At 33.8% G+C, this 23,073-nt stretch overlaps 2 protein-coding genes across 3 annotated transcripts; one reads left to right on the forward strand and one right to left on the reverse strand.

Annotated features, from left to right (window-relative positions):
• Positions 1-1,172: 1,172 nt before the first annotated feature.
• On the reverse strand, positions 1,173-17,173 carry LOC126761364 (cold shock domain-containing protein E1). Its single transcript, XM_050477463.1, has 13 exons — positions 17,128-17,173; positions 11,795-15,692; positions 8,295-8,674; positions 8,052-8,231; positions 7,771-7,985; positions 7,494-7,701; positions 7,206-7,415; positions 6,907-7,140; positions 6,691-6,844; positions 6,447-6,616; positions 4,602-5,597; positions 3,310-3,487; positions 1,173-3,239 (listed from the first exon to the last, which is right to left on the reverse strand). Exons 2-13 carry the CDS (start codon positions 11,829-11,831, stop codon positions 3,223-3,225), a joined length of 2,979 nt encoding a protein of 992 aa, XP_050333420.1. The 5' UTR covers positions 11,832-15,692; positions 17,128-17,173; the 3' UTR covers positions 1,173-3,222.
• A 609-nt stretch (positions 17,174-17,782) lies between these two features.
• On the forward strand, positions 17,783-20,944 carry LOC126761365 (AFG3-like protein 2). Of its 2 annotated transcripts, none has more exons than XM_050477465.1 (5): positions 17,783-17,831; positions 17,969-18,644; positions 18,696-19,094; positions 19,154-19,694; positions 19,810-20,944. In XM_050477465.1, the coding sequence occupies exons 2-5, from the start codon at positions 18,109-18,111 to the stop codon at positions 20,737-20,739; spliced, it is 2,406 nt and encodes an 801-aa protein (XP_050333422.1). In that variant the 5' UTR covers positions 17,783-17,831; positions 17,969-18,108; the 3' UTR covers positions 20,740-20,944. The 2 variants fall into 2 exon arrangements, with proteins under 2 accessions (XP_050333422.1, XP_050333421.1); XM_050477464.1 differs by having other exon boundaries at positions 17,786-17,905.
• The last annotated feature ends 2,129 nt before the right edge of the window (positions 20,945-23,073 follow it).

The raw sequence follows: 23,073 nt of genomic DNA on the forward strand, positions 1-23,073 counted from the left end.
ACAGCTTTCATCAGTCCTCATCACCTCTTATGTTTGATATTATAAGAGCAAGCTCATGTGGAAAAATTACTTCAAGCCTTCGATGATTATCTGACAGATTCATGGAATCAGGTTTTAGCTGCCTTGTTTTATTTCGTTTGCCTCCGAGATTAAATATTCAGTTGATACTTACTCCTCCAGTTTATTAATTAATTTTTCTAGGTGTTTGGTTGCAATCTTATTGTTGTCACCCAGCTTAGATAGATCTATTTAAAAAGCGGTAGTCTAAAATTCAAGTTTGCTAGTTTTCTCGATGATTGGATAAAGACATTTTTTAAACAATAAACAAATCCTCTATGTGCCTAATGACACTCGGTGCACCAATGGAATCGATACTTTCATTGTCACTTTGATCTCTAGATTCGGTATTTAATTCCATCCGGATCTATGGTCCGGCTACCACTCCCCGAGAAGCAATAGACCTCTCCTTGAACGCCGTCCTGGGAATCAAATACCACTCATTGTAAAAATGGAGCTTTAAATAAAGTAGTATAAGCGGATTACTATAACATACATATAGCTGCAAATCTCGCAACCAGCGTATCGCGATACTTAGCGATATACAAGCGGCACTAAAGGCGATCAATACGTAGGTTAAATTAGTTTTAGTGAAAAGGTGTATAGGAAGGCTGAAACACCTATCAGTCTGCAACCGGTTACACCTAAACTGGGTGCCGTGGCATAAAGGGGTAGACGGCAATGAGCTGGCCGACGCACTAGCCCGCTCTGCGGTAGTGTCCAGGTTGATGGGACCGGATTCATGAATTGCAGTTGGGTCCCACACTTTTAAGGAGCAGCTTCGCACGGAGAAGAGAGTGAACAGCATTGGCAGCAGGAATGCGCCATGCCAAGCTGATTCTGGGAGTGTACAACCTCGCAAGGTTTAAGGAAATGATCAAGCCCCCCCCGAGACAAATTTCGCCTCCTTGTCGCGTTCTTTACAGGACACTGCTGGACCTTGGTGACCATATGTGATATAGGGGAGGACACAATAGACCGTAGGCAGCAGTGCAAATCCTCAATTTTTACTATCTATGTAGCTGCAGAAACCTTTTTATTTGTGAAGTTTATTTAAACTTGGGTTGTACCGTTTTTTCTAATTTAGCACAAAAAGCAATAAAAGACCGCGTTAATTATAGCTTTAGTGAAGTATGTATTTATTTTATTTGATTTCATAGAGTTTGCATCTTGTTACTTTTGCAGTTTTATGTTTTTCATGTTTGTTGTTGTAATGTTTTTGATGTTTCGTTTTTTTTTTTGTTTTATTGATATTCAAGCAAATATATATTTCTTCCATTTCAATGTTTTTTTTTATATTTTTGGTTTTGTATGTTGTTGTTATATTTTAACATGGCTGCAGGACTGATCCCAATTTTGAATGTAATTGAAATTCATTGTTTTCTTGGTTATTATTATAAATATTTTAATATACTTTATTTTTACTTTTTTTATGGTTTTGCTTATTTTGGGGGTTTCTTATTTACTTAAATTATTGTTTCTTACTTTTTTTTTTGTTGCCTTTTTAGTTTATGCTTTATTATATATGTGTATTTTTGCAAATGAAAGGAGCAAATTGAATTTGCTGCCTCAAATTTACGATTTAATTGTTTGATTTAGTGCAACAGTTTTCAATTCATCACCATTATTACAATAATATAAATCATTTGTAATCATATAAATAATATTTTTTTATTATTAAATACTAAACTTGGTTTAATTTTTGTGTGTTCGCTTCATTCACATCATCTTGAAAGTTGTAACTTGTGTTGTTGATTTTGAAAGAAAATACGTTCATAAAATATTATATAAATTTTAAAATAAACATTTGTTTCAATTGCTTTCGCAGCATATTACGATTATGTGTGACACAATAAGTATGTATGTAATTATATCCATTAATATGTAGTATATGAAAGTATGCGAATATATATTCTTTGTTATAAATACTAAACAAGCAATTCAAGGGAGCGCACCGCCAAATATGATTAATTAACTTTGTTAAATCAATGTAATATGTAAAAAAAAAAAATCAAAAAATAAAAATGTGAGAACAGAAACTTTTTGTTTGTACCAAAATGGTATGAAAAATTCATAGTACATAGTCTTAATATGGCATTGTACGATTGATTCTGTACAATTGAAAATAACAGAAATTGAATGTGTATGTAATTGAAAATCTTAACACAAAGCGAATGAGTGATTATAACGCTTGGATGGCAAACCTCTTGGTATTTGTATTTACTTAATAATAGGCCTTAAATTTTGTTATTTGGGTAGTTTGCAAGGATTTTAGCTTGTATGTTGATCTTAGATAATTTCAATTTAGTCACATTAACTGTTTATATAAGTTATAAAGGAATTTCGTTCGTACAAATAAACTATATATGTATATGGTAATAATAATAATAGTTAGAAATGGGCAATAAATAAATGAGCACGTTTAGTTATTGTTCTGATACTGGTTTAGTTATGTGTATTTGTTGCATTTTTACCGTGGCTTTTGTTTATTTATTCCAACTATCACTCCATTGACTCGTGTCTACTTCAGCAGTTTCATTTAATTTCGCACTTCAAACATGTTTTGTATACTCATCATAATGTTATTATATTATTAACTTCAAATAGAAATAAAAAAATTATAATTAAAAATCCGTTTGCACTTTGGCATTTTTTTCCGTAAATTGTTTAAATATAAATAGAGAGATAAGCAATGTTGAGCTGTATTCTAGCGCGCTTATGCATTGCATGCTTACAATCTCTGTCATATTTAATATAGTTCTTGTTTTTTTAATTTTTTTTGTTTTTCATTTTACTCAAGCATTTCATATTTTGTTTTTATTACTGTATTCCTTTATTTAAGATATTTTGTATTGTGTTATTTTAGTATTCATATTCATAAATATGCCATATTTATTTTCATTTCTTTTCTTTTCTTTGCTGAGGAAGAGTTGTGGCCTTACGCATATCTTTGCTTCTAAATATTTATATTCAAGCACGTCCACACTGCCGCCTACATATACACTATAAATTCTGTTAAATAATATTTATTTGCTCCCTCCTCCTCGCTTATCCTGCACCCTCAAAATTTATCTTTATTCATTTTTTTATTCCATATGGTGTTGCGGATATTAAATCATGTAAGGCTACAACGCCTTCCAGATTGTTTTTGTATACTGCTGCTATTTATTCAATTAAAATGCCTGGAACGATAGCAAATAGCAAACGCTTGTAGAGAAGAACCAATAATTATTAATTAGCATTGAAACCCACCTGGAATACGTGCAATGCGCGCTTGGGGCAAGAAGCCCTTGCTTTGTGGTCCTCGTGGTGCTCGCGTGATGATTAATCGTGGCACAGTATCATCTGCATTTAGCTTTAACCGGGATATTAAACGGTCTGGACGATCGTTGATCTTCAGTACATTGCAAGCTGATGATTTGCCATTGCGCTGTATAAGTAGCAGAAAATGGTTAATGGTTCATTAACAATTGTGAGTATAAAAAAATTATTAACATTTCTATAAAATATCAATGCTTCCACCTAACTGTACATAAAGTTGGAATATCAGAGAAAGAAGAATATCGATAAATTAGGCTTTTTAATAAATAAATAGGCTTTTTAACAAATTCAATTTTGAAATATTTTATTTAAATTCAGAGATTTTTTATATAATGTAATATATAATCTCTAGTGTAAAAAATGTTTAAAATCTGACCAAAACATCACTTAGTTCCCATATCACCTATTCCACAAATATTCGAACTTTCGGTTGACTCTTTTGTTGTTGTTTTTTGAGTATTGTTGTCGGGTCTGTTATTGGCCGAATTAAAATCCGGGTTCGTTCCGTTTTGAGTAGACCTGACTGTCGAGGGAAGGGGTAACTTTTTACGTATATCGGTGAGCATGTGGGATGTCTTAATGAAATTCAGGAATTCATCTATTTTTAATAACAGTGGGTTCTTGTGTCTTAAATTGATAAGAATGAATTTTTATTTATGGTGTTTGAAAGTTTTAAAGTATTTTAATGACGCTTTTGCCTAAGTAAAATCAATTTAATAATAAAAACAAATGAGTTGGTCAATTCATCCTTATTATCATCAGAGAACGAAATGGGGATGTTAGTTGTTGAAAGTGATTCCCTACCCAGGCTGAAAGGATTCATGGAAGACGTTGTAAAAGTGTTAATGATGAGTGTTTTTTCACTACTTTTGTGAATTACAGTTTAAAAAACTTATTATATTGTATGTACTAATAATGAACGAAAACAATACAACAGCTGATTTATAATAGGGTGTCATTTTGTTTTTGTTAAAAAATTTAATATATTTACAGGGTGTCATGGAACATTTGTATAAAATTTTCGTCGAGAAAAGAAAATGCTATTAGTTACTATAGTTGTATGCCAAAAATGTGTGAAGGCTGTCCACGACTCACCAACAATTATTTACAACCTATAACTACTCCAGGCACTACAACTAACTCAAATCACTTATAGAGTCTCAAACCCTCAATATTGCTGATAGTTTTTTTGATATTATGCGAAAATAATAAAATATAATTACCTGATTGGTAACCACCGAAAATTCAACAGTATCACCTGGATGTAAAGCAACGGCATTGCCTTGCACCTCTGACATGTGAAAGAAGAGCTTTTTGCCATCCTCAATTTCATAATTGAGAAAACCAAATTGTCCTTTAATTGAATCAACAGTTGCACGTTTCTTTTGGCGTACAGCATTTATATCAGCAGCGCGTCCGATTTCATCAATCCGGAAAGTGACCAAATCACCTTTTTGTAGCAAATCGCGCTTATTCACTAAACTGGTAATTCCGAACTCGTGCTGTGTCAGCACACTTTGTTTAGTTTCATCCAAAACTTCAATAAGTCCAGCATACTCCTGTTGATCGGGATTGATGCAGCGTAGTGGACGTGCCACTATACCGTTATGAGTACCATCCAAAATGGCTGGCTGTGGTATGGAACCTTTTGGTAGTGTGCGCACATTTTCAGCCGGCAAGCAATTTCCAGAGGCGGAAGTGTTGCCATTCGGCGACAGAGTATATTCAACCTCTTGACCCAATTCCAACCAGTTAGGATTACCAACATAATTGCTAAAGTGAAAAAAGACTTCTTCATCGTGCGAAAGCGTCTCAATAAAACCAAAATTTTCTTTGATGACAGCAATAAAGCCACGGTAAGTTTGTCCATGTTCACCCATTGCTAAGTTATTATTGTCCAATTTGAAGTCTTCAATCTTTGGTGTGGATAGCAGCTGAGTTGAATTAGTCAGTGGTAAATAACCGTTTTGTGGCGGTAGCAACATACCACCGGTGTTACCGCCGATGCCGGTATTAAGACCAACGCCGACACCATTGGACAGTAGCATTTGCTCATTGTTTTGGTTGTGCATATGTTGATGTTGCAGTTGGTTCGTTGTATTGGTTAACATATGTTGTGGTTGCTGTTGCTGTTGTTGTTGCAATTGTTGCTGATGTATTTGTTGCATTTGTCCAATTAGTTGTACATTTACAGCAATGAATTCTTTGTTTCGTTTTACCTGAATGGTGGAAAATATAACGGATAAGAAACAATTAAAATTCAAAGGGGGTTAGACCTAAGTCAAGTCAAAGTTATTTGCATGTAAGCTAAAGGTCAGGTTTTGTCGGCTTTAGACAACAAGAAAATACATTAACTTCGGTGCACAGAAGAAGAAAAAAGTCTTTCATACAAGAACTTTATATTAATCGGTTGATTTGTATGACAGCTATATGCTATGGTAGTTCGATCTGAACAATTTTATTCGAGATTGTAGCCTTGCATTGGAGAATAATCTCAGACAAATATTCTGAAGATATGTTGTCAAATGAAAAGGTTTTCATACAACCACTTAATTTTGATTATTCAGTTTATATGGAAGCTATGGCTATGGTGGTCCGATCTGAACAAATTCTGCAGAAATTGTATCGTTAGCTTGGAAAATAATACAAGCCTAATCGTAAATATGTGAAATGAAAAAGTTTCCACACAAGAACTTGATTTTGAACGCTCTGTCTCTATGGCAGCTAAATGGTATAGTGGTCCGATATTGGCGGTTCCAACAAATGAGTAGCTTCTTTGAGAGAAAAGGATGTGTGCAAAATTTCTTATTGGTATCTCACAAATTTAGGGACTATTTGGAGTATATATGTATATACAGACAGACGGACATCGACTCAGTTCGTCACGTTGATCCGTTATATAAAGGGTCCTCTTGTTTCATTAGAAGCTGTTAATTTTTATCGTTCGAAAAATAATTTTGACATTGGCTAAGGCTCATTTTATTAAAAAAATATCAAAGCAATATTAATAATTTCTTTTTGAAATAATTAAAATACCCTTTGTGGAATTCCGTACATCACATACTCACCAAGTAGATATCGAATCGTACACGATCTCCAATTCTTGGTGGTTTCTCGCAGTCTTTAAGGAAATACATTATAGTCTTTTTGACATCACCGTGATCATATGTGATCACACCGCCCTCTACACGATCTTGGGACTTGACGGGACTTTTAGGCGCCTCACGCGTTACAGAGCCTATGAAAAATAGCACAATGACAAATAGAGTTAATTTTGAAGTTATTTTAAATAAGAGTAGTATAATGGCATACCTTCAATATTACTTGCCATTAACATCTCAAACTGCACCGTATTTGGTGGTAAGTGCTTTATGCGAATGGCATGCAAGCGAGATGTATTGTATGGAACACCGGGCTCTTGCACAACAGTAAATTCAACTTCGTCATTGACAGCAATTTCCCGGCTCTGAAAATTGAAAAAAGTTATTAATTTCATTTATGTATGCTTATAGTGCCAGGAATATTTACAGTATCCAACACCTCCGTAAAGTGAAAAAATAAACGTAAATTGCGTTCAACACAACGTAAAAATCCAAAACCGTCCTTAAGTGAAGCAACAACACCTTGCTCACGCTTCTCACCGGAAACCTTAAAGGTTTCATCGAGTAGAGAAATCGAAGTAGCACGCTGCAGTTGATCGCGTCTATCAGTTGCGAGTAAAAATTGTACCCAGTCACCATGTCGCAAAGTGAAGTCACCCTTCTACAGAAATAAAACGTTAGTATTATCATATTATAGTTTTGGTTTCCTTGTGCATTTGCATTCACCTGATCCTTGTCCCCAAAGGGAACTTCCACTTCGGAATAGTCTGGTGCGCGATACCGTATACGACCGGGCAATGGATCATTAGTTTGCCGAGTTGGATTATTGCGGTCAAGGGGCTTCAACACCTGCCCTTTGTAGATCGTGGTATCTACGTCCTCAAATATAACTGATCCTGGTGCTAATCTCGTTATATTACAAGCAAATTCGCGACCCTGGTAAGCAATAAACAGTTTTGGTTATTATATTATATACCTATTATATAATAACTCATTATAAGAAAGGATACTTACGTTACGGGTTTGTATGGTAAATTCAACATCGTCACCTGGACGCAACTCAACGTTTCCCTCAGCTTCAGAAAAATGGAAGAAAATTTCTTTGACGACATCAGCACGTTCAATAAAACCAAACGATTCTTTCATGGAGCATACAACACCACGATACTTAACAGGCTGTGCGGGATTCTCCAAACGAATGTGGCAAGCACCAAGGTTACCTCTGTAACATGCGAAACGCTCAAAAATATTACACCATAACAAATTGTAATTAATAATAATAAGCAAATACCTTTGGTTAGTTGCAATTTGAAAACTAACTTTGTCGCCGGCGCGTAAATTGACATTTCCCTCAACATCATCTTTGGTATAAGGTAAGAAAAAGCACTCGCCACGATTTTCATAGCTGATGCGACCAGTTGTCTCGTTTGACGAAAGCAAATTGTTAGCGCAATCAGTACGAAGTTCTGTTGTAACAGTGCCAGTAACTCGTTCCTCCGATAACACCTATCACACACAATAATGAACTATGAGAAACTCTATATGCATGGTTATCACTTGATGCTAACTCACCACTTCTGGTGCTATCTTCGAAACTTGACTTGCTATTGGCTTGCCTGTGCGACGATCGTAAGTCATTTCAAATTCGACCGGATCACCGATTTTTAAGTGATCAATATTACCGCTGAATTGCGAGAAGTGAAAGAATAAACGTGCCTGACGCTCACAACATTGAATGAATCCATAAGAATGCTAAAAAAATATATATGCATTTATATAGAATTAATTTTCCAAAGAAAGGTTTTGCGAACGTACCAAAAGTTTCTCAATAATTCCAGTCTCACGCGTTGCTTGACTTGGATCGTTGGCAGCTGATGAAGAGCTCGATTGCGAACTAAATATGGATGAGGAGTTATTACCGCCCCCGCCACCACTACCTCCGCCATTGCTCAAAACGCTATTGGATTGGAACACACCAATTGTTGCCGGATTTTGAATGATCTCTGGCACCTCGTTAGCGTCGAAAATACCAATCGGTGGTGGGTGTTGGGATATCGGTGGCTGATTTTGCGACTGAGACGGTGGCGGTCCCAGCGTAGAATCCAAAGTAAAAGTGCCAATTGGCGGAAAAGTGGTTTGAATACGCATGGCATTCATGTTGAAAAAGCCATCGCAAGAAATGTTATCGTAGATATCTGTAAAGATAAACAAGACAAAAATAAAATTTTTTGTTTTAAGATTTTCAATTTGTTAAATTTTTTAGAATTTTCTCACAAAATATACATATATAAATATTATATGTATGTAAATATTTCGCAAATTCCTGTTTGAACTCAACTATTTTAATGTTTCCCAATTGTGAAAACGCCTCGCTGCTCAAAACGCAGGCAATGATTGATAAAGCTGCACCAAACGATTCAAAGACAAACGATAGATTGCAGACGCGGACAGACAAACACAGACACATAAAGGATCATTTACAAACACATTAAAACATGCACACATAAATAAACCGCACACTACAAATTGCTTTTTCGGTTATTCTGTTTATAACGGTGGAGGATGAAGTTTACACTAAAATAGATTAAAATTTTGCAATTTAACAGTTTCCAGGACACACAAGTTTCTAGTTTTTTTCACTAATAATTCGGAAAGACGATGAGCAATTTAAAATAAATATAAAAAATGAAATTTTTCAAAATGAATGTGACAAACTTGAAATAAATCGGATCGAAAGAACTGATCAGAAAATTTATCAAATAACTTTGATGACATGATAGTAAATAATCAATTATTATTAATTCAAGGTTGAAGAAGATACCTTACACCTTACTTCACTTAAGTTGTATTCAGATTTTGACTGTACGTTTAACTGAAATCGTAAACCTAATTTTATATTCCCTTTTATGATTATTAGCATGGCGACTTGCGTCGATTTGCATATCCCTCTGCCTGTCTGTATATACGGGTACTAGAGCCTCTGTTTCTGAGATATTGATCTGAAATTTTGCACATGTTCTTTTTATTCACAAGAAGCAGTTTATTTGTCGGAATAGCTGATTGCGGACCTCTATAGCGCATAGCTGCCATACAAACGGTACGATCAAATAAAGGTTTTTATGCAAAACTTTTTTATTTGACGAGATATCTTCAAAAATACAAACTGAACGGTAAAAAAAAATCTTGTATTTTGTGTGGTATTATAGCTCAGTGAAACCGAAGTTGAAGCTTTCTCTTGTTTTGATATCGGTCTACAAATTTAAATATAGGGTTGCGTTAGGAGGATAACCTAAACTCGAACTTATCATTATTCTGTTGATATATCCATATTAATAATATATTACATTAATTAATATTCGTTCAATCAACAAAAATCGCCCAACTATATTAATTGGGTCTTCTAGCAATATTCGCAATTCAAATAAAAATCAAGTATTCATTATTTCAAAGATAGGGGTGGTAACAAAATATACATATAACAATTTTTAAAGTATTTTTATTTATGCAACCTCTGAGACACTGTCAAGAAATCCTCGAACGATAGTTGCAATCTCTTCCGATTCAAAGCTTTGCATTCGCATGGAGGATGTTCTATACTCTTCTTCATCTTCCACCTCTTGATAGCTTCTACAAGCCATTAGGGTATAAATACTCTCTTTTTGGAGTCCAATTGTATGGTTGTGCCTAGTTCATATATAGTTACTAGAAATATCAATATGTCCTGGAACCCATTGCAAGTTCATTGTAAACTATGATATTAGATACACTAGGAGATCATGGCATTGTTTCACTATCTTTGATAAAGCCCTAATCTCATTCTTTAAATAAAGAGGACACGATATGAATTGAAACTGAAATCCATTGTATAAAATATAATTCTTTGTAACGGCGAAGAAATGTTATTATTTTTCCTATTTTAAATATAGGTCAGTAATTTCAATTCAGAATCGTTGTACCAATTAGTTAAAACTAAAGCACGCCTTCTAAATGGTTGGAACTAGATTGTGCATTAAATTTTTGACTAATATAAAATAATTTAGACACAGTATTATTTGGAAGAGACAGAAACCTTTATATGAGTATATGTATATCAAAATCAAATTAATTTTATTAGAATATTTCATAAGGTAGGCTCCATAAAAGAAAGTCTTATCGTTTTGAAACAGATGGATAGAAATGAATATATGTAGTATGCTAGCAAAATATTATTTTTTCGCGTTAAAACAACGCTGATATCAGCTATCCGTCGCTTTTTATTGAATTCAGTATAAGCGCCGAAGGCAGTTCATACTCAAGCGACATCTAAAAAGGCTGTTACGAGAGAAATAAGGAAAAATTCACAATATGAACTTGGATGGTCAAGATATCCGATACCATAAACAATCGTGTTGAAAATGTCGTTCGTGTAAACCTTGGGAAAGCTCGGTCTAAAGTTATGACGCGCGAGTTCACGGACGAGCGATCTACAAGGTGACAAATAATTGAAAACGATGGCAAAAAAGTATTGGTCTTTGTTAGTGAAAATAAATCGCGGAGACAAGCTTTTTTGAATCAAAAGACCACTCGTACAATGAAAATGATACCAACAAGTTGGTATTTTATAATTGTCCACAATTGCACCTATTTCGAACCATAAAATTAAATTTTAGCAAGAAGGATTAATTGCTAAATTGATCCCTCTAAATTGCTTATTAAAGCTATGTATATCAATCAAACTTTCTGAGAGTAAGTCTCTCTAGAGCTAGGTTATCACCGATTTATGCCGTTTTCACTACCTGCTATACAAAGGCTATTTTTAAAACTACTAAAAGTGCGTTAAAGAGAAGCGACAGGAGCATTAAATCTTCATAGTGAATACGTCATAACATAAATGAAATCGGTCATTTCGTGTTCGATGGCTAGTAATGTTTATATGTAGTATACTATATGCAAATTTCCGTAAAGTATTCTCTTTTTAAATAAAGACGAACAGAGCCACCGTGGCTCGATTTTTGACCCCAACAGAGAAAATATTTGCTTTGTGAGTGAACAAAGTGTGATTTCTAAATTTTAAACATGGTAATCTATGGACATATAATATTCGAATTTAAATATTTTTATATAAAACAATCTATAGTAGATTCAACTGTTGCAATAAAAATACCTACTTATGAAATATAGCAACTTAAGTGAATTATATTACATGATGTCTTATTGAATAATGATTAATTGTTATAGATAAAAAATATATTTAGAACTTATTTGAGAATGACATAGTTACTACAAGTATATTGCTCCTATTACATATGGTACATGCTTGTAAAATTTGTATTTACCTTCACCGGTGCGGTAACCTTTTGATTGGGCGTTCATGTTGCTAAATACACGTGGAATACTTGTTGTTGGTAGTGGTAGTAGTGGTGGTAATGAGTGTTGCAATTGTTTTGTTCGCTGGGGATACACTTTGGTCTTGTGGACTTTGGATAAGGATGATAGATTTGAAATCAATTCTTACGATAAAAAAGCGCGTGCGTAAAATTCAGTCGTAAATCGAATTTATTTGGTGTGCAAACTGCACGAAGGGCAATAAATGAAGAAAATGTGTTGAGATGTTCGAAACAAAATATAATTTATGATCCTTTTTATGCACAATTGGTAGTTTTTTGAAATTTTTGTTTCGATTCGACGGTAGTGTTATCTTATTAGTTTAATAACACGCTCACGCTATTATTTATGGAGGCAGTGACAGTTCACTGAAAGCCTTTCTGAATGTTTTTGTATGTATGTGTTAAATGCCGGAACACAGCGCCTTTGTTGGATTGTATGAAGAGAGCTAAGTAGTATTCTGTCAATCTCATTTGATGTTATGATTAGTTTTTTAAATGTTAAAAAAAGTGATTAATTTATTTTCATTCGCCGTCAATTTCTCATTTCTCACTCATGGTTTGAGCCTCGCCCCCATACGCTTTCAACTACTATACTTGTGGTGTATCACTAGGATATTTGTTTGCTATTGTTCTTTAGTTTTAGATTTATATTTAGACAAATCTGATATACATATATTTTTTATATTAAGAGAAGATGTAACTAAAGCATTTCATAGTTAAACTTAAGCTGTAATAGCTTTGCTGCCGATTCGCTGTTTGGATTTTTGTTGTTGTTTTGTTACTGGGCTTTTGTTATATTGTTTTTATATTATTTTTATCTCTATACTAAGCTTTAAATGTAGCAAAGTCTTTTTATTATTCATATACTACGTTAGTTCTAAGCACGATTCCTTGCAGTACTCCAGTTTATTCCAGTGCTTCTTAAACTACAAGAGCTGCTCGATTAATGCTTTTATATATTTTTTCGCGTTTTAAGTCTGTTTTGCTCATATATATAAGCTTATTATTATCCACTTAATTAATATAAAATATAATATAATAATATACTATAGTATATATGTATCGAAGTCCTTTAAGATATCACGAATTTGTTTCAATGTTTCATTATCTTCATTTGCATTTGCTTTAGTTGTTTCTATTTTGTGTTGTAGTTTTACGTCTATATTTTAAATTTTATTTTTTACTTCTAGTAATTAATTCAATTTAATTTAACGAAAATTTCTTTTGTTGCTGTTTTGTAATAATAATCTTTGTTTTTGTTGCTATTCCTTACTTTTTGTTTTATTTTATATTATAAATTTACAATAATTATCACAGAGTTGTTAAATCTTTCTTTGAATTTTTGTTTGTGTTTTTGTTGTTATAAACAGTTTTTGTTTTTAATTTTGTCTTATTTTGTTACTGATGCATAGTATCATTCACACACAAACACACTATAGGTACTAGACACATTCACATGCGCAATTCTTTAATAAATTAATTTAGTTATTTTCTTTCTTGTTTAATATATGTTATAAATTTCATCGGTTTACTTCTGCAGTCTGTCTAAATGGGTTTCGACTTTAAACTTCTCGCGATTGGTTCCCGGAACTTTGCTTTATTATCTTCGCGTCGGGTGTCCAGATTAAGCGCAGCAACTGCCCGCCAACAAATGGCCCTTCTACAATGAATTATTCTTTTAAGATCGATTTATTTAAGATTTTCGTTGCTAATTCATAAATTTATAATTATCTTTTTACAATCTAGATATTTGTAGTTGATCAGCTATATTGTTATTATTGTAAAATATATGATTTATTCACATGTAAAAGTGATTTATATTATTTGAGTTCAGTTTTTGGAAATATATTTTTGGATTACTATTTTCGATTCCTGCACTTCTTGTTAAATAATACAGTTTTTTATTATTAAAGGTTTAATTTGTCATTTAAATGTTGATTTGAAGAATGGTGTAAACTCATTGTTGCTACGTTGCAAGTATTTATTTATTTTACACTATATTCATTGCAGTTTTCGGTTCTATTAGTTTGCTACAGCTACTTCGTACGATACGTAGTTTTAGTTATATTCTGCTCTCTTCAATATATATTTTTAATTTATTTAAATAAACCACTTCGTTGGTCATACACTTCCGCCTGGTTTTCTTTTCGATATTGTTCAATCGGTTCAAACTGTTTTAATTGGCTATTATTTCTATTATTTTGGAAATTTTCGAAAGCGTTTACATATCCTTTTCTTCGAAGCACCTTGTCATAGTAGGCATTAGTTTATTTGCTGTTTACCTGGACGACAGGAATTATACCGGCTAATTGCCAGCAGTGGGCCTGTTTTTCACCGTATTTCATTTATTTTATATTGATTTTCTCACTTTACGCACTTAGTTATCATAAAATATACCACCGAATACAAAGCTACGTTATCTGTGTTTTGGTTTTTATTTCACTCCCTCGTTACCCAATTTATATGTGATTATTTTGTTGTGAATCGTTTTTTTATTTTTTTATTGTAGTCTTAGACCTTAATTTTTGTGTTTTAAATTTCTTTTCACAACACTCTTACTTTTCTATTCTGAAAGTTTTATTTTTTTATAATTAATATTTATATTTGTTTTGTAACTATTTCTTTTCTTATTGCGTTTTGTACTTTAAAACTTTTCTTTTCAGTTGTTTTTTGTTGCTGGTTGTGTTGCTTTTGTTTTTTTATTGTGGTTTAGGATTTTTAAAGTTTGGACTGCTTCCATTAACATTTAAAACCTGTATGAATGCAATGAAGTGTTAATGATTTTTAGAGGAGCTGTGTTTAAGGGAATTGGAGGAGTGTTTATTTTTCAATAACGTGGTTATTAAGAGTTTGGGATAAATTTAACAGAATATTCCGCCGCAAAAAATGAGGGGTATGCACAACTTGTTTTACTCCTGGCGCAGGAAAGATTTTTCTTCACTGGACGATCTTTTTCGTGGTTAGTTTTTGCTGAGCTCTATTTACTTTGTGTATATTTTAAAAAGCAGTCCAACTGCTGGCGTTGACAATATTTTTTTAAGTCAGTAGTGTCGGACCTCGGAATGTTTTTTTTTTTTGAGTTCATGAAAATATAATGATGGATTTATCGATTCCAACTTCTGACCGTTTAAATATTTGCAGTTCCCATGTGGCAGAGTATCATAACGGATAGAAACGCTTTATATTTAATTCACTTCGTACTCACAACAATCATTACAATGTGAGGTATGATAACATTTCCTCCCAATTTAATTTTTTTGTTTTGAGATTCTTAAGTTTTTTAATACGGTTTACAGTGAATAGCTTTTATATTTTACTAAACTTCTACTCCAAAAATTATTGAGTATTAAGAGTAATTTTTTAAATTAATTATCGGCGTTGCGATTTATTTGGCTAGTATTGACCAAAAAGAAAAAAATAAAGCCAGAAAGCTCGCGTACGAGCACGTACGGTAAGCACTTTTTCACAAATATTTAATTCACGAAGTTTACTTATTGGCCGTTAAATAGTTAATAAATTAATTATGACGTTTTTAATTCATAAATTGTATGAAAGTTTATTATTGTATTTGATCAAAACTTTGGGAATAAGAAATTATTCGTCTGTATTTCTTTATTCCTCCACCACTTCTTAACATCTGCAACAGTGTTCAGAATATTAGTATATCTTAATCGTGCGCGATTTTATTGTTGGGGTTTGTAGTTTGATTAACTTGTTTTATTTATTTTTGTTTTTTTTTTATTTTTTTTAAGTATTTGTTGATTTTGTTATTTCGTTTTCGATGGTGTTTTAGATTATGATGAGAATAGTTTAGTGTGATGTCAAAACGGAGTTTTAGTTACAAAAGCTGAAAATATGTTAAATTTATTACAATCATATACATATAGTTTATTATATTTGGCATATAAATGGTTTTATAAATATAATTATAAATTTGAAATGATGTTCTGAATATAAAATATAAACCTTCCTTCAACCTTTTATAATAATATATAGGCTTGTTTGAGTGAATATGTACTCTTAAGGCCGTAATTTTGTAAGAACTAGAACAAAAAAAATAAATATTTACAAGAAGTACTTGAAAGAAAGCTAAATAAATATGTAATTCATTCCATCAAAATATAATAAATATAGCAAAAAGTTTGCTATTTTCAATTTGAAAGAGAAAATATGAAAATTTCATTTGCACACTTTTTAGTCAGTTAAGATCATAAATATTGTATCATTTATATAAGATATCTTTAAAGATGTATCTCATTTATTTAATATTTTTTATATACTTATTTATTAACCAAAATTTGGTAAGAAATTGTTACATTAAAGGTGGACACCTAAGACTTGCGGATGCTGTATTTTTTTAAGGTATAACTAAACGCAAATTTTCTCATTTTCATTATCTGATAAAAAAAATAATTTAGGTAACCATTATAAGCGATTTATTAAAATATTTATTTTTAGATATTTATTTGGACACAATATCTGCGATTGAAATGGGTGATCAAGTAAAGTGTACATTTTTAGTATCCAACAAGTATACCACTAATTATTTTTCTTTGTAAAATCATATAACCGGCATATAGAGAAAGTTTCTTTGATATGTACACATTTTTTTCGCATCACAAAACCTAAAGAAAAAATATACAAACACCCCGCCCATCCAACCCTCAATGGTTTGGATTCGGGCTATATAGCATTTCCACGTTGAGCATCCCAGAAATGCAATATTGATTTTTCACTGCACTACGGTGTAATGCACCTCCTTCCATAAAACCAATAAGGCTTTCTGTAGGCTGATGTATTGCCCATACAACTTAGTGCATTAAGTGAATGTGTACACACGTACGCAAAGTTCGCGATGCTTTTGCTATGTATACACAAGTGTGTAAATTTAAGATCGTAACCTAGGTCCTAGCCGGCAGAATAATTATTTAATATTTACACATATTTTGTTAAACTATTATTGCTTTTTAGTTATTCTAAACTTAATTAATTGCTTTAATAACAACACTTCCGTTAACAAAGGCATCTATAAGAAAATACGAAGATGAATTTTCTTTTCATGACGGCTCGCCTGATTTGACGCTGCAAAGTATATGTATATTTCCGAATCGGCGAATTTTTTTAAAAAGATCTCATGTTTTTATCTTACTTTGAGCACTTTTTATATATTTCAACACATCATTAAACATTTTCTTATTAGAAAATAATAATTTTTGCACAAATTTGATTTAAATATTGAAGATATTTCATAAATTAAAAAATTTTCACAACCAAATACGTACCCACGACACAGCACAACGACGCCATATTGCATTCGCTTTATTTCGTCAGCGGGCTGCCATATTTTTGACACCTTTATTCGAACAAACCATACCAAAAATGTATTTGAGGAATTTATGTGAAGCTAACAAATTCTTCAATTCACAACAAAATATAACCAGCAACTCACGACTATCCAAACTCAAAGCAAACCGTCAAAGTCATTAGCAATTTGCATGAAAAGAGTTTCGGTTAATCTTGTCAATTAAACATTATTCAACTAATAGAAAAACACTAATTTACTAAATCTCGGGTATAGCTCTCTTATAATTAATCAATCGTCTAACAGCATTTTCATTAATAAATTCTGACATTCTGAAGAAATTTTATAGTTCGAATCCCTATACCATGGTTCCAATTGTCAATTATTTTAACAATATTTAACGACTTTCAGAGTATGGAATTACAAATATCAATAAACTTTTATGAAGACTGTTAATACTAATTTAAATAATAAGATAATTTTTCATTTATACTAATCATAATATGAGTATTTAAATGACTTGTCATGATTACATATTCAAGAAAATCATAATTATAAACTGATCAAATGTTAACCAAAGTTTTGTAATAGAATTTAAAAAGCAGCATTGTCAAATGTCATTGGGATCTGTCAATGGTTTTGGTATTGTTCGCCGACTTATTTCACCACCTCAGACAAAATTTGGTAGTTTATTCCTTGAAAAATTGAATAGAAACTATTTAAAATAGACTATATTCTTTTGTACAATTAAGATAAAAGTACTGAAAATCAATTATTTCTAAGTTTCGGCAAGTTTTTAATTTCGAAATATTTTGTTCTAGAACAAAAGTGCGGCAAGGGCAACTACCGGACAGCAAAACGGTTGGATAACCAAAAACGAAAACTACGAAATATAAATTTAATTGTTAAGGTGTAAATCAAAAGAGTGTAAAAAAGGATTGTATAATAACATAAGATAAAAATGGCGCATAGATTGATTCAATCTGCGAAAGCGATGGAACGGTGCCTTCGTAGAAGTTATGTTACCAACAATTTAAATTTGAGAGCTTCTAATCGAAATGTGTTGGGATCACCTGAGTTTTTTCAAACACCATTAATACAATTCTTGTTGGAGCAAGTGCAACACTTTTGTAAAAAGCCGCCAAAAGGATTTGAAAAATACTTTGAAGAAGGCAAATCAGTAGACAAGAAAAGTTCCGATGGTGAAGCATCGAAATCGAAAGAAAGCAAATCATCAGTTGGTAAAGAAACTAGCTCCAATACATCTACAACAAATAAAAGTGATTGGAGTTTTGGTATGTTTACAAATAGTTCAAAAGGGTCACAGGGAAATCGTGGAACTGGTGGTGGCCCTGGTCGACCGATAGGAGAAGGTTCTGGAGGTGATCGAGAGAAATGGATAATTTTTGGAGCTGTAAGCGCGGTCGCATTGCTGGCGTCAATAGCCTTTTTTGAAATGGGTTATAAAGAAATCTCATGGAAAGAATTTGTTAATAAGTATGTATGAGTACTTTGTTTGAATATTATGAAATTATCAAATTTGTCCAGCTATCTAAATAAGGGTCTGGTGGAAAAATTGGAGGTGGTCAACAAGAAGTGGGTTCGTGTGCGTATACTTCCAGGAAATTCACAAGATTCTAGTGGTGTGCTTTGGTTTAACATCGGCAGTGTAGACTCTTTTGAACGTAATTTAGAATCTGCACAGACCGACCTTGGTATTGAACCACTTAATTACGTTCCTGTCATATACCGCACGGAAGTAGAAGCGTCAGCCCTAACGGGCCTTTTGCCAACACTCCTAATAATAGGATTTTTGGTGTATATGATGCGTCGCTCAGCTGATATGATGGGTGGTGGTCGTGGAAGAAAAGGCGGTGGATTATTCGGCGGCGTAATGCAGTCCACAGCGAAACTTATTAATTCAAACGAAATTGGCGTACGCTTTAAGTAAGAATTTAAAAAAATATTGATGCATAGAACCAATATAAAATATTGCAATTTTGCAGGGATGTTGCGGGTTGTGAGGAAGCCAAAATCGAAATTATGGAATTTGTGAACTTCTTAAAAAATCCTCAACAATATATTGATCTCGGCGCAAAAATTCCAAAAGGTGCTATGCTCACAGGTCCACCTGGTACAGGAAAAACATTATTAGCAAAGGCAACCGCTGGTGAAGCAAATGTTCCTTTTATAAGCGTATCCGGTTCCGAGTTTTTGGAAATGTTTGTTGGTGTAGGTCCGTCACGTGTTCGAGATATGTTTTCCATGGCTAGAAAGCATGCACCATGTATTTTGTTTATTGATGAAATTGATGCGGTTGGACGCAAACGTGGTGGTAAATCTTTTGGTGGACATTCTGAACAAGAGAACACATTAAATCAATTGTTGGTTGAAATGGACGGCTTCAATACGACTACTAATGTTGTTGTGTTAGCTGCAACTAATCGTGTTGATATATTAGACAAAGCGCTCATGCGTCCAGGAAGATTCGATCGTCAGATTTTTGTTCCAGCACCTGACATTAAAGGACGTGCCAACATTTTTAAGGTAACTACAAAAACATTAAAGAATTAGATTCAGGTTAACCAATGTTATTGCTAACGTTCATTTATGCTCACTTATGTTCGATGCTAAATGTTAAATGCCTTTTGTTTAATTTTAGGTACATCTGGGTCCTCTAAAGACTGATTTGGATAAGCAAGATCTTGCTCGTAAAATGGCAGCATTGACACCTGGCTTCACCGGCGCTGACATTGCAAATGTATGCAATGAAGCTGCTCTTATAGCTGCGCGCGATTCCTTGGATGCAATTATGATGAAAAATTTCGAACAAGCGATCGAGCGAGTGATAGCTGGTATGGAGAAAAAGACAAATGTTTTAGCTCCAGAAGAAAAGAAGACAGTAGCGCATCACGAAGCGGGACACGCGGTTGCGGGTTGGTTTTTGGAGTATGCAGATCCACTGTTAAAAGTTTCAATTATACCACGCGGAAAGGGTCTTGGTTATGCCCAGTACTTGCCTAAAGATCAGTACTTACTATCACAGGAACAACTTTTTGATCGAATGTGCATGACACTGGGTGGACGTGTTGCGGAGGAGTTATTCTTTAATCGCATTACAACTGGAGCACAGGACGACTTGAAAAAGATAACGGATAGTGCTTATGCCCAAATTGTTCGTTTCGGCATGAACGAGAAGGTTGGTCAAGTGAGCTTTGACGCGGGTCAGCAAGGTGATGCTGTTTTCACTAAGCCCTATTCGGAAGAAACGGCGCAATTGATTGATAGTGAAGTCCGCGTTCTTATTCATAAAGCTCATCAACGCACTACAGAATTGCTCACTAAACATAAAGAAGATGTCCGCCGTGTAGCTGAGCGCCTTTTAAAGAATGAAATCTTAAGTCGCGATGATATGATCGAATTGCTGGGTCCACGACCATTCAAAGAAAAGTCTACATACGAAGAATTCGTCGAAGGTACAGGTTCTTTCGAAGAAGACACATCATTGCCAAAGGGCTTGCAAAATTGGAATAAAGAAAAAGATGAGGAGAGCAAAGACACACCACCACCGAAACCTGTTCCAACGCCCTAAGTATTGTGTAGTAACGTGTTTGCTCTTCGAGCGTTTCTGAGTCATTATAAGCTTTAATGCTAGTTCTTTTTGTTTTCTTGTTAAGTTTTGCAATCTGTGTGCTGCATTGAAATATCAAGAGAGAAGTCAAATATGTAAAATATATTGAAGCGATCATCTTCAATAAAAACATTGAAAAATAAAGTTTTTTCATACATCCGCCAAATTTTGACTTTTGGTTCGTATTTCTAACTCAACAAAGGTGTAAATATGCATTTTTCTTTAATCAGTTTAATATCAATAGAATCAAAGGTAGTGATCTGTAGGAGGGGTGGAATCATCGCCATTCCTTTTACGACGTTGATTACTGGTAGGAACTGCTGCACATGGACTGCAAAGGCGAAGAGACGAGATGTGACTTAAATGGTGGCCTGAAAAGATCCTGTCCTATGAATGAAAAAAGGAGAAGAAATTTTGTCTATGCAGAGCGATATCAGTAGTACCTCTGCTTGGCCTTTATTGAAAGTACAGCAGCAGCTTTGTGGATCCCGGACTGATACTCGCCATTGATGATGAGTCGAACAAGCACATTCGGAAAGGAGGGTTATTGCAAATAATACGCGAGTAGATTCATGTCAGATAACCTCGACTTAATACTGGTCCGAAAAGGGGAGATGTTAGAGGCCTTAAAACTATCAACAACAAAGCAATCTGGAATTAAGTGAAATACCAAGAGCTTGTGTACTCTTGCGAAACTCTCCTGCATTTTAGAGTTTCTGACTCCGGACCTTAAGTAGGGACGTAGTACGTAGGGATCCTAGAAAGATTGCTGACCAAGTGACAAAAGTGATCTTGGTGATCCAGTGAACATTTTAACCTCAGGATATCGGCTCATAAGCTTTTCAACTGCGGACTCAATTTAATGGGCATGACTCCAAGAGTGGATGGCATCTTCCCAGCATATTCATATAGAACGAAGTCAAATATTCAGGCTTCAAGATGGACTCCACCTTTCGATGGAATAAACATGCGGTTGTAACTATAGCAATTATGCAAATGCTTGGTTGGAAAATCCTGGCGCTGCAAGCCAAAGATCATTAGGTATGGGCGAAAGCCTCAATGAGGTTTTAACTTTCTAAGTTGCAGCGGCTACTTGCTTCTGTTGACATACTCAACGACAGGTAAGCGGTACTCAAAACCAGATGTATTTGCCTGTTCAGCAGCAGCTCCTAAGCTTTTGGAACCATAATCCATTTCCTAATATGTTTAAGGGATCGTCTTAGTCTGAAATTTTGGAAAAATCGATTTTTTTTTGTTACATTATAGGATAGTATACAATGTAATAAACATTCTCTCATATTTTGAAATCGAAATTTAAATTATTACGGTCATTACAGCGGTTCTTGTAGAAAAGGAACAGTGCGGGGAACGCAGCAGCTTCAATCTACTTTTCTTAAAAGCGGTTCCACTCCCAAAGGAAGAGTTTTGAAGATATCTTGTTCTAGTTTGGAGAGAACATTTTCAACCTCATTCTTTATCAAAAAAAAATCTTTTTTATCAATTTCATCCGATAAAGTAAAACTTTCAAATTCATAACTTTTCAAGTCCCAGAAACCAGATGTGTGAACTGTCTTTTTTCGAAAATATAGGTCAATCGTGAGATATGTAATTGAAACCCGGAGAAAATCTTTTTCTAATAACATTGTTCCCGTTTTACTAAAAATGTATAAAATTAAGTGAATATTTATCCTAGTACCCACATACCTAATATAAAGTTTTACGAATTTCCAGCTGCTTTCGTGACTTTCAAATATCAATGTGTCATTGGTGAATACGACATCTTAAATTGAAAGCGTAGAAAATACAGCTTGTGCAAGAACTGAAGCCGCTCGATCTTCCCAAGCGGCATCACTTCGCTCTATGGGCTCTTGAAAAGTTTCAAGAAGATAGGATGTTTTTGAGCCAAATTTTGTTCAGAAGCAAAATGGTCGCATTTGGGACGAAGAGTTTGGTGCGCTTTGTGTGCCGGTGGAATCATCGATCCATATTTCTCCAAACTATTTGATGGCTTCAATTGAAGCTGGTGATCTCGGCGACATTTGGTTTTAACAAAACGGCGCAACTTCTCACACATCGCATCAATCAATGAATTTATTGAGATAACACTTCGGTGAGCAGATAATTTCACGTTTTGGGCCGATTGGCCACCAAGATTGTGTGATATCACAGCGTTAGATTTTTTTCTGTGGGGATATGTAAAGTCTAAAGTCTGTGCGAATAATCCCGCTTCGATTCAGACCTTGGAGTCATTCGCCAGTTACCAGTCGAAATGCTCGAACGAGTCATCGAAAATTG

Source organism: Bactrocera neohumeralis, chromosome 6 (genome assembly GCF_024586455.1).
Source record: "Bactrocera neohumeralis isolate Rockhampton chromosome 6, APGP_CSIRO_Bneo_wtdbg2-racon-allhic-juicebox.fasta_v2, whole genome shotgun sequence".
Taxonomy (NCBI): Eukaryota; Metazoa; Arthropoda; class Insecta; order Diptera; family Tephritidae; genus Bactrocera; species Bactrocera neohumeralis.